The 14,286-nt window shown below is 39.1% G+C and overlaps 1 protein-coding gene across 1 annotated transcript; it reads right to left on the reverse strand.

Moving 5' to 3' along the window:
• Positions 1 to 1,480: 1,480 nt before the first annotated feature.
• On the reverse strand, positions 1,481 to 13,253 carry LOC114647946 (protein phosphatase 1 regulatory subunit 15B). The gene is made up of 2 exons (XM_028796663.2): positions 10,817 to 13,253; positions 1,481 to 3,676 (listed from the first exon to the last, which is right to left on the reverse strand). Exons 1-2 carry the CDS (start codon positions 12,608 to 12,610, stop codon positions 3,488 to 3,490), a joined length of 1,983 nt encoding a protein of 660 aa, XP_028652496.1. The 5' UTR covers positions 12,611 to 13,253; the 3' UTR covers positions 1,481 to 3,487.
• Positions 13,254 to 14,286: the final 1,033 nt, after the last annotated feature.

Below are 14,286 nucleotides of genomic sequence, written 5' to 3' on the forward strand. Positions count from 1 at the left end.
ATTCACAGAGTTGTCCTGAAGCCACTGATATCTTGACTGTGTGCTTGGAGTCGTTGTCCTGCTGAAAGATGAACCGTCGCCCCAGTCTGAGGTCAAGAGCGCTCTGGAGCAGGTTTTCATCCGGGATGTCTCTGTACATTGCTGCAGTCATCTTTCCCTTTATTCTGACTAGTCTCCCAGTTCCTGCCGCTGAAAAACATCCCCACAGCATGATGCTGCCACCACCATGCTTCACTGTAGGGATGGTAGTGGCCTGGTGATGAGCGGTGCATGGTTTCCTCCAAACGTGATGCCTGGCATTCACACCAAAGAGTTCAATCTTTGTCTCATCAGACCAGAGAATTTTGTTTCTCATGGTCTGAGAGTCCTTCAGGTGCCTTTTACTAAGGAGTGGCTTCCATCTGGCCACTCTACCATATAGGCCTGATTGGTGGGTTGCTGCAGAGATGCTTGTCCTTCTGGAAGGTTTTTTTTTTTCCTGTCGTCCTCTCTCCACAGAGGACCTCTGGAGCTCTGACAGAGTGACCATCGGGTTCTTGGTCACCTCCCTGGCTAAGGCCCTTCTCCCCCGATCGCTCAGTTTAGATTACTTACGGATGATGGAGGCCACTGTGCTCATTGGGACCTTCAAAGCAGCAGAAGTTTTTCTGTAACCTTCCCCAGATTTGTGCCTCGAGACAATCCTGTCTCGGAGGTCTACAGGCAATTCCTTTGACTTCATGCTTGGTTTGTGCTCTGACATGAACTGTCAACTGTGGGACCTTATATAGACAGGTGCGTGCCTTTCCAAATCATATCCAATCAACTGAATTTACCACAGGTGGACTCCAGTTAAGCTGCAGAAACATCTCAAGGATGATCAGGGGAAACAGGATGCACCGGAGCTCAATTTTGTGCTTCATGGCAAAGGCTGTGAATACTTTTGTACACGTGCTTTCCCAATTTTTTTATTTATAATAAATTTGCAAAAGTCTCAAGTAAACTTTTTTCACGTTTTTATTATGGGGCGTTGTGTGTAGAATTCTGAGGGAAAAAATGAATTTAATCCACTTTGGAATAAGGCTGTAACATAAGAAAATGTGGAAAAAGTGATGCGCTGTGAATACTTTCCGGATGCACTGTATGTATGTATGTATGTGTGTATATATATAAGTTTAAAAACATTAAATATTTGTACTATATGCTGTATTCTTGATGCCTCAGCAAAAACTGAACTTTTGTAATAAATCTCAACAAAACCGGTCAATTGGGAACAGAGTTGTTTCATGTAGACAGATATGGTGACCACAGTAGATGCTTTTCAGTTATATGTGAACACGCTCAGAAAAAGTCATCAGCTCTCAGCACAAATCCAAGTCAAACATCATAGAATGCAAGTCATACATATATGTCTAAGGAAAACCTTCATAAAAGTATGTTAATATATTCTGAAAACTGGGAGGAAAATTATTTCTTAAAAAGAAAAAAAAAAAAGGAACCATTCATTCAAACATTTACTTTTTATTGACTGGATTTCTTTATGTATATATGTATATATATATATATTTCTTGCAATATATAATTTTTGTCATAAACAGTCTTTTCAATTTTAAAAATAGGAATTTACTGCTGTGTTAATTTTTTTCTGAGTGGATGCAGAATCACTGACTGAAAAATACAAAAATAAATTTATGAATATCTTAAACTCAATATATTTGTTAGAACAATACTAGTTTTCTCAAGAACATTGGAAGAGAAGTTGTTTATGCCGTCTAAAATTCAAACTATGCCTTCCAAGAAATCACTCTTTAGGACGCTTAAACCTGAAAGCTAAAATCAAAGAAAAATAATTTAATGCAAGTCTTGCCTAGGATGCACATTTTAAACACTGGCTTGCTTGCTGCACTAACAGCAGAATTATGTCTCTGCATGCTTCTGATTAAAAGCAGTAACGTTTAGGACAGGCTTCATTACTAAAATTCTTTCAATACTGACATCTGCACGCACCTCAGGGGCTCATCAGTAAAGTAATACTATGTTTGTAAGTATTTTCTCTTTTTTTTTTTACCAATCACCAATGAGACATTTTAGCTATTATCATTTAAAACAAGTTATGACAGTTTTTCTTAAATTTAAGTATGCAGAAACAATTTGCATGTGCAAAATGCAAAACACATACAAAGCATTACTTTGAAATACTAAGTTACATCAGTTCATACATTATAAATCTACATACCAGGATTCATACAAACCGATATGATATGAACTCATTGGCACAGTTTTAAAAGTATAATGAACAAGTAACTTTTGTACATTTTGAACATTCAATTTGTTTTATGTAATACAATTCACTTGCATTTTATACCTCACTTAAAAATATTTAATAAATAGTTAGGCTAATGATGAAAAACAAATCAACATGATTCACAGCCATGTTTCATGCCCACGTTAAAATTCTGCAGCACAAAAACAAACAAAACAAAAAGTAGTACAGTCTGTTGTTATTTGTAGCCTCCAAAAAATGACACTGCTGTGCTCTGTAAGTGCTATCTCCTACGCAGTGGTATATCCTGGCCTAAAAATACCTCCCAGCTCAACAGCAGACATATACTTACACTGGTATACACTGCACTGATCAATACAACTACACACTTTTATACTCAAAAGACCCATAAGACAAGCAGAAAACACCAGTCCTGGTTTAGCATCTTTGGATTAGTTCAATGAAAATCTTTCACTAGTTTTTCTGAGATGTGACAATGAATTTAATCTGAGGGGTATATCATATATTCTAATACACACAACATTCTGAAAAGTGCTAAACAACTTCAGCTATACAGACATTTGACTGGGTGTGCTTATTCAAAAAGCCAACACAGTTTAAAAACAATTGACTGTGGTGCACCTCTTTTTTTCTCTCCAGAAAGCATGACCGCTACAATACTTCCAAAATGTGCCATGGTATAACACAGACAGATGTGTTTCAAAATTTCCACCTAGGTCTGAAATTTTATATGTACTGTTTGAACCCTACTGATGACAAGATTTAGATTATCTGGCTTACAGGCCCTATATTAAAGGCTACTGAGGAAACTATATGCATTGCACACAGCCTAAGATTTCATTGTTGCATATTTGGCATGCAAAATTATTTGCATAGGAAAGGAATATGTAAAATCCAAGTTTGGAATAACACCAAAAAATTGCCTGCATTTTGGTAAAAAAAAGCACAAATTGAATACTGGTCTATTTAACAGAAAATATCTTAAAATAAAGTTTACTTTATTCCTTTCAATCTTATGGGAATTATAGAAAGTGCCAGTGTTGCATCCAAACAGAAATCTCAGTGTGTCTTACTGCATTGATAACAGACATGACAGCAGGGAATTAGGAAGCACAAACTAAGATCAGACCTTTACTAGATGACTTTAAAAGCCCTTGCTAGCATTTCAGTGCCCTTAATTCATACCTACGACTCTTCCATGAATTCTGAAATTTTGTAAAATTATTATTTTGAAAGCAGTCTTTGAAGCACAAGTTCACGGTGGGCAGCTGATAGGCAGTACCCAATTGAGTCTTCAGTTTCTTGTATTCGACGAAGAAATCTGCACCTATCCCGTGCCAGCTCTTCCCAAGGGCCGTGACGATCTTCATCACAACTTGTGTAGAACTCCTCTACCTCAACAGAAAACGTTACCTGTAGCACAAGGAAGCCAGTTAGTGTTTTGAATTGTGAAATACTGAAAACTCTCACCCAAAAGCAAAGATGATACTATAATAACTCCTAAGGCTGACTGTGGTGGCGAGGAAGGAAGGCAAGCAGAAATTGACCAAACATAATAAAACATCTGTTGAATGGGGAAAAAACATATATACACACACACATACATAAACATAAAAAAATATATATACAAATTAAAAACAAACAAGTTTTGTTTTTTTGCAGTCCAAATGTATACCTTGCCAGTGACAACAAACAATGGTAGTCTGATAGGAGTGTAATGCTGTGAAAAAGTACATCAAGCAATAAGGTGTGAATTCAACAAACACCGCTTACACGCATGGATAACTGATGATCATTTCAAGAGTACTGAGAAAAAAAGTGATCTATGATGTAATTTATCAGATTACAAGAATGAAAGTCCCCCCCCGCACACAATTTATTAAACAAAATACAAATGTCTATTATGAACAAAACAGGCACACTGCTAGCTTCAATAGCTGGTGTTGCTCTCTTCAGCAGAAACAACATCTTATAGACATTTCTTTCAATTGTTGGACACCAACTTTGGAGACATATTTGGCCATTTCTCATTACCGAACCATCCTGCAAATGAAGATGTTAAGGGCTTTTCTGCATTTACTACCCACTTGAAGACCCCTCACAGCATTTCAATGGGTGTCAAGATTTGGGTTTTGATTTGTGAACAGGCAAGTCAATGGTTAAAAAAATAAGTGAACCTTTCAATAATAAAAATCCATTTCTTATGTTTCAGCTTTGATGGCTGGCTTCACATTCAATAAATCTCATCTGTCTTGTGAAATACCTATGGTAATCGGGGGTATACCAATCATGACCCATTGCTGGTTTAACACTGAAATCTTACTCTGGCACTATGAAATACACACTCTTGAAATCACTCAGAATATGAACATCTTAAACAGACTAATGACATTATAAATGTGTATGAAATCTTTAAATGAAAGCCATACCACCTCAAACTTCTGATCCTCGTCACAAAGAAACGCTACTTTAAGTGACACACTTTTTTGCTGTACAGTATAGTAGAAGCTGCTCACAGACCAATTGGTTTTCACTTTAACTGCTGCATAACCTTCAGATGAAATTTCATCATTTGGGATATTTTCATTGTTCTCTGATTTTTTTTTTTAAAAATCCAAATGTTTTGAGCTGAACACTTTTTTTGTAGTTTTAGAGCAGTTGGGCTAAAGTCATTAACACTACCCTGCTAAGACCAGCGCTGCAGCTCTGATTTGTTAAGAGCATGAACAGCAGAAGCATTCTAATACAACACCTCTTACGCTGACCTACTCAAATTAACATTTAACCTATTTTCTTGCAAACTCAGTAATTGGGCACTGTCCAATTTATAACACTGTAACAGGTTTTACAACAATTTCTTAAGGGAACTGAACAGTTATGATATTAAAGCTTTCCAGAGATCCAAAGAATTTCTTAGGGATTCATTTATCACCCCATTTTTCACAGCTGGGCCACAGGTACAGTGTAGAAATAGGGTTGATCCTATAATGGCAAGCTAGCCAGGCCTGGAGACTGAAAAGCAAGCCCAAACTAAAATGCTTACACTACCATACTTTACAGATGATATGATATTGTCTTGATCAAAACACAGTTCTTTGGTTTTCACCAAACACAACATTCTTGGTATGAAGAATAATGTGGAGCGGTTTGTCTAGGGTACACCATTTCAAGGGTCCTGTTCTTCTGAAGTTGTCTGGCTAACTTCAGTCATGCATCAATATTCTTTTTTGACAGATGATTCCTCAGCTCACATATTGGGCAATATTGTACGTTATCTTTGAAATGGTTGCCTCATGCTCATTGACAAGGACTGACACAAGACTTTCCTATGAATCCCTTGATGTCATTCTGTAGCACTCTGAGATCTACAATATCATTTTTCAGACAGCTCTTGAACTGTTCTGTTGGGATGACCTAGCCAGGATAGATTGTCGATGATTTAAAAAAATTTCAGACAACAGAGCAATTGAGTGAAAAAATGCTTGGAAATGACTGAAAAACTCTTTTGGGTTCCAATTATCCTTCTTTGGAAGATAATTGCCAATCACTTGCAGCAAGGTTTATAACAGAAAAAGTCTAGTGCCCAAAACTTTTGACCGGGGTTGCGAACTTAGGTGTGGGACTTAACTCAAAAAGTATAATAACCAAAACACAAAAATGATATTGTGCAAAACATCTATAGTATACATATAAATGTAAACAATGAACATTTTCAAGTGTATCCGTTTGTGTGGTAGTGTGCTAATAGTAACAATATGGAAAACTGCATCATGTTTAAGGACTACTTTGCAATTTTTCAAGTTGAAGTTATTTCTTCAGAAACCCTGTACGTATTTGCTAGAGAAAATTGTATTCTAAATTTAAGCATCTATACTTTTTCTTTTAAAATGATGTCTGCATTGGCATTTTACAATGCAGGCAATGTGACACAAAGCATCACCAGAAAACAAAAGCGTAAAAACCTTCCGGATATGTCCATTTTTCAAACCAGTTTTAAAGAGTTGTCTAGTATTGAATCGTGTCTTGTAATTACATACACATTGTATAAGCTATTTTATATGTCATAATAGAAAAAACAGCAGTATTATGAGATTTAACCATTTTCAAATAAAAACTGCAGTGTGCACTACCACAGCCTTTGTCTTCTTGGTTTAATTTTCGTATTTATTGGAGAACTCACACAAGTGAATACATATACTCACCTTGAGAAAAATAGTTCAGGTAGTCCCCAGGTTACGGACACCCAACCTACGACTTACGAATGAGGACGCAGCTGCGACACATGTGCCTCAGTAACTGCCGCTCAGTCATCTTCGGCCTAGGGATGCTGCAAGCGGTGGCTGGAGGGGGGCGATTTCGCTGCTCGCGCAGTGTACTGTCCCAGGGGCGGCTCCCAGCGGCAAGCTGTGACCCGTGGTCCATAGTCACCAGGGCCATCGCTTGTGTACAGGACGATGGTTCACTGCCCGCCCACTACGCCGCCGCAGCTACTGCTCCTGACTCGATGCAGGCTGGCTGGAGCGGAGGGGGGCATTTCACTGCCCGCCCAGCACACATGGCTGGTAATGCTGCAAGCGGTGACCCAGTTGTGGTTGAATGGGGCGGCGGGGGTAGCATTGTAGTGTGCCTTGGATGGCTGCCTGTTGAATTGGGGTTGGGCGATTCACTACTCACCTTTGGCCACACCGTGTTCGTTCTACAGCATACTGTAATGGAGGTGACTGAGGCGGGCTGGTGATGTACCGCCCCTCGCCGCCCCCATTCATTTTCAATAGCAAGCTTGCTTGTACTGTTACGCACATAGCAGGAAGTTGTCTCGTCAGTACATCAGACGTGTTGACGACTGGTGTCTTCCTGTTGTGATAGCGTGTATAGCACTGTACAGAAGAGTGCTGTGCAGAAGAGCTCATCTTAACCTTTTATCTTCACCCTTCAAGAATGTCTCTGAAACACAAATCTGACGCAAGTGCTGGTGATACTGTAAAGAAGAGAAAAACCATCACCATTGAAAATAAAGTAGAAATAATAAAAAAGTCAGAGAGAGGTGAAACTCGGTCATTCATTGGCAGAGCACTTGGTTTCAGTCGGTCAAAAATAGCATATATTAAAATAATGTACCTGTTCCGACAAATTCAACTTAAGTACAAACCTACAGTCCCTATCTCGTACGTAACCCGGGGACTGCCTGTGCATGTAATTTAATCATTTCCAGATCCCTTGTTATCATAAATGCCATGAAAAGGCATGTTTTCTTTTATTGAAACTCAAAGAGGATGTATTTCATAAGTTTTTAGGCTTTTTTTTCTCCCCACTAGTGATTTGTACCCCATTGTATCCATTGTAAGGCACCAGTGCGGGCATTAAATATTTTATTTCTAGGAAACTTAACTAAATAGAGCACAATTTAATGTGGCAATTGCATATATAAACACCATGAAAGAATAACTTCAAAGTGCATCCTTTTTTCATCACAGTTATGAATATAAACAAAAATGCAACACAGACTGCTGACAGATCAAGAAAAATCAAGTAATGAAAATACCTGCAAAACAAAGTACCATTTAAGCTCTTAAACAAGCAAAATACATTGGTTTCATCATTCGTTCTGGATTATAAATGAAATCATGCATCCGATCTACGCCTCTCCTTTTCAAGTTGTTGCCTTTCCAAGCAATGAAAGGAGGATGCTGCCACTTCCTCATCAGAAATCCACTTCTGCGGTCAGACAGCTTCTTTCACAATTCAATGAGCGATTGGAGTTCCTCTAAATAACAGGTCATCTTCTGCAATAAATGTGGCAATATGTGTTTGCTACCAAAAATGCATTCTGGCACAAAAGCAACAGTAGCTGTGGTGGCAGTGGATCCTGGAAATGGTCACATAAATGAGAGCATGAACAGCTGCCCTGTGTATATGATTCAGTTCATGCCGTAACAGTGCCTTTCTTTCAATCCTGCCATATTACAATTTTTTGGAACACAGGGTTCCGAAACAACAGGGTTCATTTAATTTGTGACACCAGGTATGATGGTGTTAACCTGTATCCATTTGCATCCAATCAAGCATGCTTTCAGTTATTTGTAACTTCTCCTTCTATTGCGCTTGTAGCTTCTCTGGTCTTAACCAATTTCAAATCCATCTCAAGCACCGACTTTGAATCATGCTCACAGTATCTGTTCATGGCAAGTTACAGAAGAAAAACTTGTGAATGATTGTTTAACAACATACCCTGGCCTTATGCCACTAGTAACTGTGAGAATACTATTTTAAAGCTGGTTAAAATGTATCCAACACAAAAGCCAGCAATATTGCTGCTTTAATAAAATAGCATGACATTAATGAATCTAAAATCTAACATCATTGGAACACCTTACACCACAACTGAAACAGCTCTTTTGTTTTTGGCATGATGGAGCAATACACCTCTGCTGTGAAGACAATGGGTTTTTCTCATTATGTAAGAAAGGGTCTTCAATGTTTGGATGCACCAGATACAAATTTTAGACATGTTAAGTAATAATAAAGGTTCCCTAGCTTTTTCTACACAATCCAAATGCATTTCTACTAATGTTTGAAAATGTGTGCATTTATTTTTTGTTTAAGTAGACCTTTTTACATATCAATACTGTTGAAATGAGGATCAAATAAGTCAGTGTAAAAAAAGAAATTCATATGGTGTAGTAAGTTGTAACAACACTGCACAATACCGTAGCTTCTGTATATGGTTTGGACTTTCAGTAATGGATCTGACAATGGTTATTTTACTGGTTCTTCAGCATGCTTTGAAATATTAATAACTGGTAATCTCTGTTTAATCTTGTAGGTATTCTAAAAAGTCACATTTCATCAGCATGATCAACAAGGGCCAATTTAGTTGCATGCGTTTTACATCATGCCAACCAATTTCCCATGTGAACTACAAGGCATATTATTTATACATTCCTCAGGGAATACCTCAAACAGAATGTTCTAAAATAAATAAATACACATTATTAGAAAGTTTAACTTACTCTTGGGCACAAAAAAAGATTTTAAACAGTAACTTCTAATATGTATAAAACTTTCCTTGTTTCAAATCTCTCATTAGTGAGAAGATAAAAACACATCTACATAATATTTGGCAAACTTTAATGTTTGAGCAATGTATCCATTTAATTAAGTAGTGCTTGTTTTTGTACAATCGAAACAGCTAAAATTACATATAATCATGATATGACTAAGTTCATTTTGAAAAATGAAAAAGTATTGAGTACTGTTAGCTATTTAAATTGATAATTATGGTCTTCTCATATGAAATACAAGAAAAAAATGTTATAGTAACAGAAAGAACTGATAACAAAAACCAGATATGCGCTAAATAATGCAAATACAGTATTGTACAATCAAGTTAATGAATACAGTAGGTTTAAAACTGCCTTTTAAGTTTATAAAAGATGACTTACAGAATGGTGTGAACTAAATACAAAGTCCACAGGCTATATCAAATACACAGTATAACACCAAGTTAGAGAGCAAGTTGACCCATCGGTCCTTCACCTATTTTTTGTACCCCCACACCCCCCCTTAACAGTGGTTCGTGCTACTGCATTATTTATCCAGTGTCCAGGGTTAAAATCTTACACCCAGTCATTGTCTTTGTGGAGTATACAGATTCTCCGCGTCCCTGTTTGTTTGGTCTCCAACATCCTAAGAATGTACAGATTAGGTAGATGGACTACTGCCCTATCCAGGGCCAGTCTCAGCCTTATACCCAATGTACTTGAGAAAAATTTCAAAAACCTGGTACTCTTAATTAAACAGGGCTGAAAATATTAGGCTGCAAAATACTGTAATTGGTCATTTGCTAAACAATCCCCCCCCCCACTTTTCGATAAAACATACCTCATTTTCCAACCCATTCTAAAAATCCTGTTCAGACTTTGCAGTTTAGGAGAATAACCAGAGAACCCACCAATAAACCAAGGAATAAAATGCACTCCTCTGTGTAGTACCCCGACATGAACTTGAACCCAGAACTTCAGAGCTGTCAGGCACCCGTTGATTAACACTACTACTCCCTCCATCCATCCTCAATCCTGCCAATCCAGAGCAGGGTCGCAGGGATGCAAGCTTTGGGCACAAGGCAGGAACAACTTCTGGACAGTATGCCAGTGCTTACCATTACTGTACTATACAAATAAACCTGCCGGTAACACAATGGCCCATGTTTTCAAAAAAGTGCCAAACCAGCAGATACTGCTTTAACAATCCAAATACTTTTCACATTACAATTGATTTGAAAGGCTTCAAATGAAAGTGAGAGAAATGAGTGAGAAATGAGAAGGTGAAAAAGGAAAATATGAAAAAAGTTAAAGTGGCACACGCACTACAAAAAATTACCTTTCTTCATTATGAGCAAATTAAAAAAAAATACAGCAGCCACCTTAACCCCAAAAACTCCCAAATCATATTAAAAATCCAGAAAAGGTAGAAGAGTCACTACAGTAAATTATAAAGAAATAAAACATGAATTAAGCTAAGCATACAATAATCCATCTCATAAAAGGACATTACCTTCTTCCTCTTGACAAATACTAGACCTTCTTTTTCTTCCTCCATGCTGCAGATAGCCTCATAGAAGCCACTGTCCAAGCGATCCTCCTCATGGGAGGGGGTTTCTAAGGAGTAGCTGTCCAAAGGTCCTTTCATTAAATTATGGCAAATTAGGCTTTGCATGTTTGCTGCTTGGCAGCTAGACAGAGGAGTCTGGTTTTGCCTAGCCTTTTTAGTTCTTATAGGACCTTGAAAATTAAAGGGGCTATAAGGGTCCTTGCCACAAGAGAAGTAATTCCAGAGCTTGAGATTTTCTTCCTCATCACAACTGCTCTGGTCATCCTCAGAATCTGTTTCCTCTTTCTCTTCATCCTCCTCTTCCTCTGAAGAGGATGAACCTAGAGAACTCTCTTCCTCTGAACCCTCATCTGTATTTGAATTTTCTTGTTCCTCACTTGGATTACTGGGTTTGGCACTCTGGATAGTTGCAGTGAAATTTTGGAGATTATAGGGATCTGAGCTTTGAGAAAAGAAGCCCAGTAGGTTCTCTCGTTCTGGTGAATTCTCTTCATCTGAATCTGAAAATACAGATGAGCTATCACTGTCAAAACCATCATCATCCTCCTCACTGCAAGCCACATCTGAATCCTCACTAGAGCTTTCACTACTGCAGTAGCCCCCAATAATATAAGAGATCATTTTATTCTGACACTGGGGTTTGGAAACGGAGGGCAGAGTATCTGCAGGTGTGACACATTGTGCCGTTTCCTCAGCAGGATGAAAGGTTACAGCTTCATTTACCAAGTTCTCCTTATCCGAACCAAAGACAGAAAATTCATCAGGGAGGTCAGTAAGCTGTGTGCAACAAGGATGTATAACTACTTCTGCTCTGGTGCAAGGGTCCATTTTGGCAAGTTTACCTGCAGAATGTTCTTCCTCCAGACTCGAGTACCCATTATCCTGATCGGGGGTAAGGAGAAACACCTCGCTGCTTGCCGCGATACGGCAGACCAGCGTCTGGTCCAGCTGAGGCTTTTCAGGACAAAACCCTTGTGGTAAGGCCGCTTCGGTGCTGCTATTGTCTGCCTGTCTATTATGTGACAAGCATCCCGTATTTTCTCCACACAAAAGCTGGTTGTGGGAATCGTTTGCAAGAGACTGCAACAGGTGTCGTTCATCTCGATTTTGGGCTTCATCTGGATCTGGTTTGCCATAATCAGTCCAACCCCACAAACTGGCCCACCAGCTCCATTTTGCACTGGACTCCAAAGGCGAATGCCCAACACAAGTCTTACTAACAGCAACCGGCAAGTTTGGTGTCATCAACTGGCTACTCTGAGCAGACATGACAGACGCCATATGTAACCACTCCTGGTTTAAAGATTTCCGTACGGCGGATACATAACCACACGCGGCTGCCGGCTCTCGTTTAATTTGCTGTCCGTCTGGCGGATTCTGGCTGTGGTTTACCTTTTTCATGCAACACCCGTCCACAAGTGTCGACTCCAAGTCCATCAACCCCACCTCCTGCAAGGCCTGTGCGTTAAACCAGCCTAGAGATGTGCTTTCGGAGAGTAAATCATCTCCATGCTGACAGTGCACCAAAGACAGCGGTGGGCTGCGATCCTGCCCCGGGACCGCTTTTCGGAAGTCACAGACGCTGCCGACACCTGTCCAGGTTGGAAAGTAGCGCTGAAGTAGCAGGCTGGGCCTAGTAACGAGGGCGGTCAGCGTCCCAATCCACGAGTTTTCCTGCTCTTCAGACCGCATGAAGGACGTGACGCGCTGCTTCGTGTACAGGCCGTTAGTTTCCATGCCGCCAAATTGCAATTAGGAAGAAAAAATTTAATTTGTACCAGCGATTATACTGTTCACCGATAGAAAAAATAAAAAGGTCGAAGGAGTTGATCCTGTCAACCTTCTATAATAAAAGTAAAAAAAAACTTCCATACGTCAAACCTTTTCAGACAGGCCTCCGAGTTGTCCGTCCCAAAGAAACCGCGGCCGGCCTATCCAGTCCTGACCCCGGGTCTAGCGAGCGGCCCAGCCGTTGGGTGATCCCGGCGCACAATTCTTCGCGCCTTGCCTTTGTCCACGGCGCTTTCCTGTGCGCCACTGTCCGACACAAATGTTCTCTCTGCTACTGCTGCCCACAGAGAAAGTGCAGGCCATTTTAATTTTTTAAATTTGGTTTTACTTTTCGTTGGACGCTCTCCTGTTGCCTTCTTAAGCAGGGTCCAGCGAGGATTTACAATTAAATAACAGAAAGAAATCAAACAGAGCGAATCACCACTTAAAGCGTACCAGACAACTACCACGTAGTAACATGCAATAAACTTAATTTGATTACATGTGTCTCTAGCGGCAAAACGACCCCCCTTTATCTCTCATAAGCCCTACACATTTCACGGTCCCCGTCGTTACGACGTCGACGCCCTCCTCCCTTGACAGGATTTCATCAGAAACGGCAAGGGAAGGTCGTTCAACTCTCAGCAGTGAGCACTTTAAGGGGACGTCTACAAATTAACTCTTTTGCGTCTAAGTGTGCAGGAAGAGCTTGCACAGGTAATAGTCATTTTGCACAGTTTACGCTCTTCCACATTGGACTAAACTATACTAATATAATTCATAATAGATATACACAACTGGTCCAAAGTTTTATAACACCTCAGTTTTTTTTTTCAAATGTAAAGCAGCAAACTGCCAGAGGTTTAAATTTAAAGTTTAGGCTAGCAAAAACTGAAAAAAAGTAAATATCAGAATATTACAAATGGGTCTTCTTCAGGGAACAGCTTGAAACTGTTGGGCTGTGCAGTGAAGCGCCTATCATGCAAGCTGATGACCCTCACAAACTTGTCTTCTGATTGGCTAGTGACTTTGGGTTCGCCAGATGTCTTCCTATCAGATAGTTGCACTTTTTTTACTTTTGCTTCGGACTTGACGTTTTATAACTAACATTTATGGACAAAATCATACTGCTATGCAGTTCCTATTACACTGCCTATATTCTTAAAGCATTATACAAAATTAAGTAATTTCTAAACTAATCTGCATTTTTATTATTTTATTAGTACTCGATTTTTTAAAATCAAAACATTAAATGAGTTGGCATTTTGGGGATAAATAATAACCAATAAAAAGTCCGAATTAGCATAAGTCGCCCTAATTCGGAGTCTTCATAAGAAAAGAAATTATTTACTGAGGTAGAAGTACATAATAAACAAATAGTTGCGTCAGATATTTGTAATATAAAAACGTGTGCTTCAATTTAAATGTTTAAAGTCTGAATATTCTTAATTGGATAGAAATGTATCATTTACAGCCTCTGGCAGAGGTCCCCAGAGGGACAGATCCCAAAGGATCCAAAATAACATTATATTCGTAATCATTAACTTTGAAATAGTCTAATGATACCCCACATGCTTATGTTTGAAATCTGCCATTTGTAACCTTCTGTTATTGGCACTTAGAGTGTTAGGATCACCGGTAAA

Source organism: Erpetoichthys calabaricus, chromosome 3, assembly GCF_900747795.2.
Source record: "Erpetoichthys calabaricus chromosome 3, fErpCal1.3, whole genome shotgun sequence".
NCBI lineage: Eukaryota > Metazoa > Chordata > Cladistia > Polypteriformes > Polypteridae > Erpetoichthys > Erpetoichthys calabaricus.

Bases quoted from the DNA above. Each gene is read 5' to 3' on its own strand.
- LOC114647946 (XM_028796663.2), bottom strand. From the start codon at position 12,610: ATGGAAACTAACGGCCTGTACACGAAGCAGCGCGTCACGTCCTTCATG. The intron at 3,677-10,816 runs GTAATGTCCTTT...CTTGTGCTACAG, and splicing joins TATTTGTCAAGAGGAAGAAG to GTAACGTTTTCTGTTGAGGT.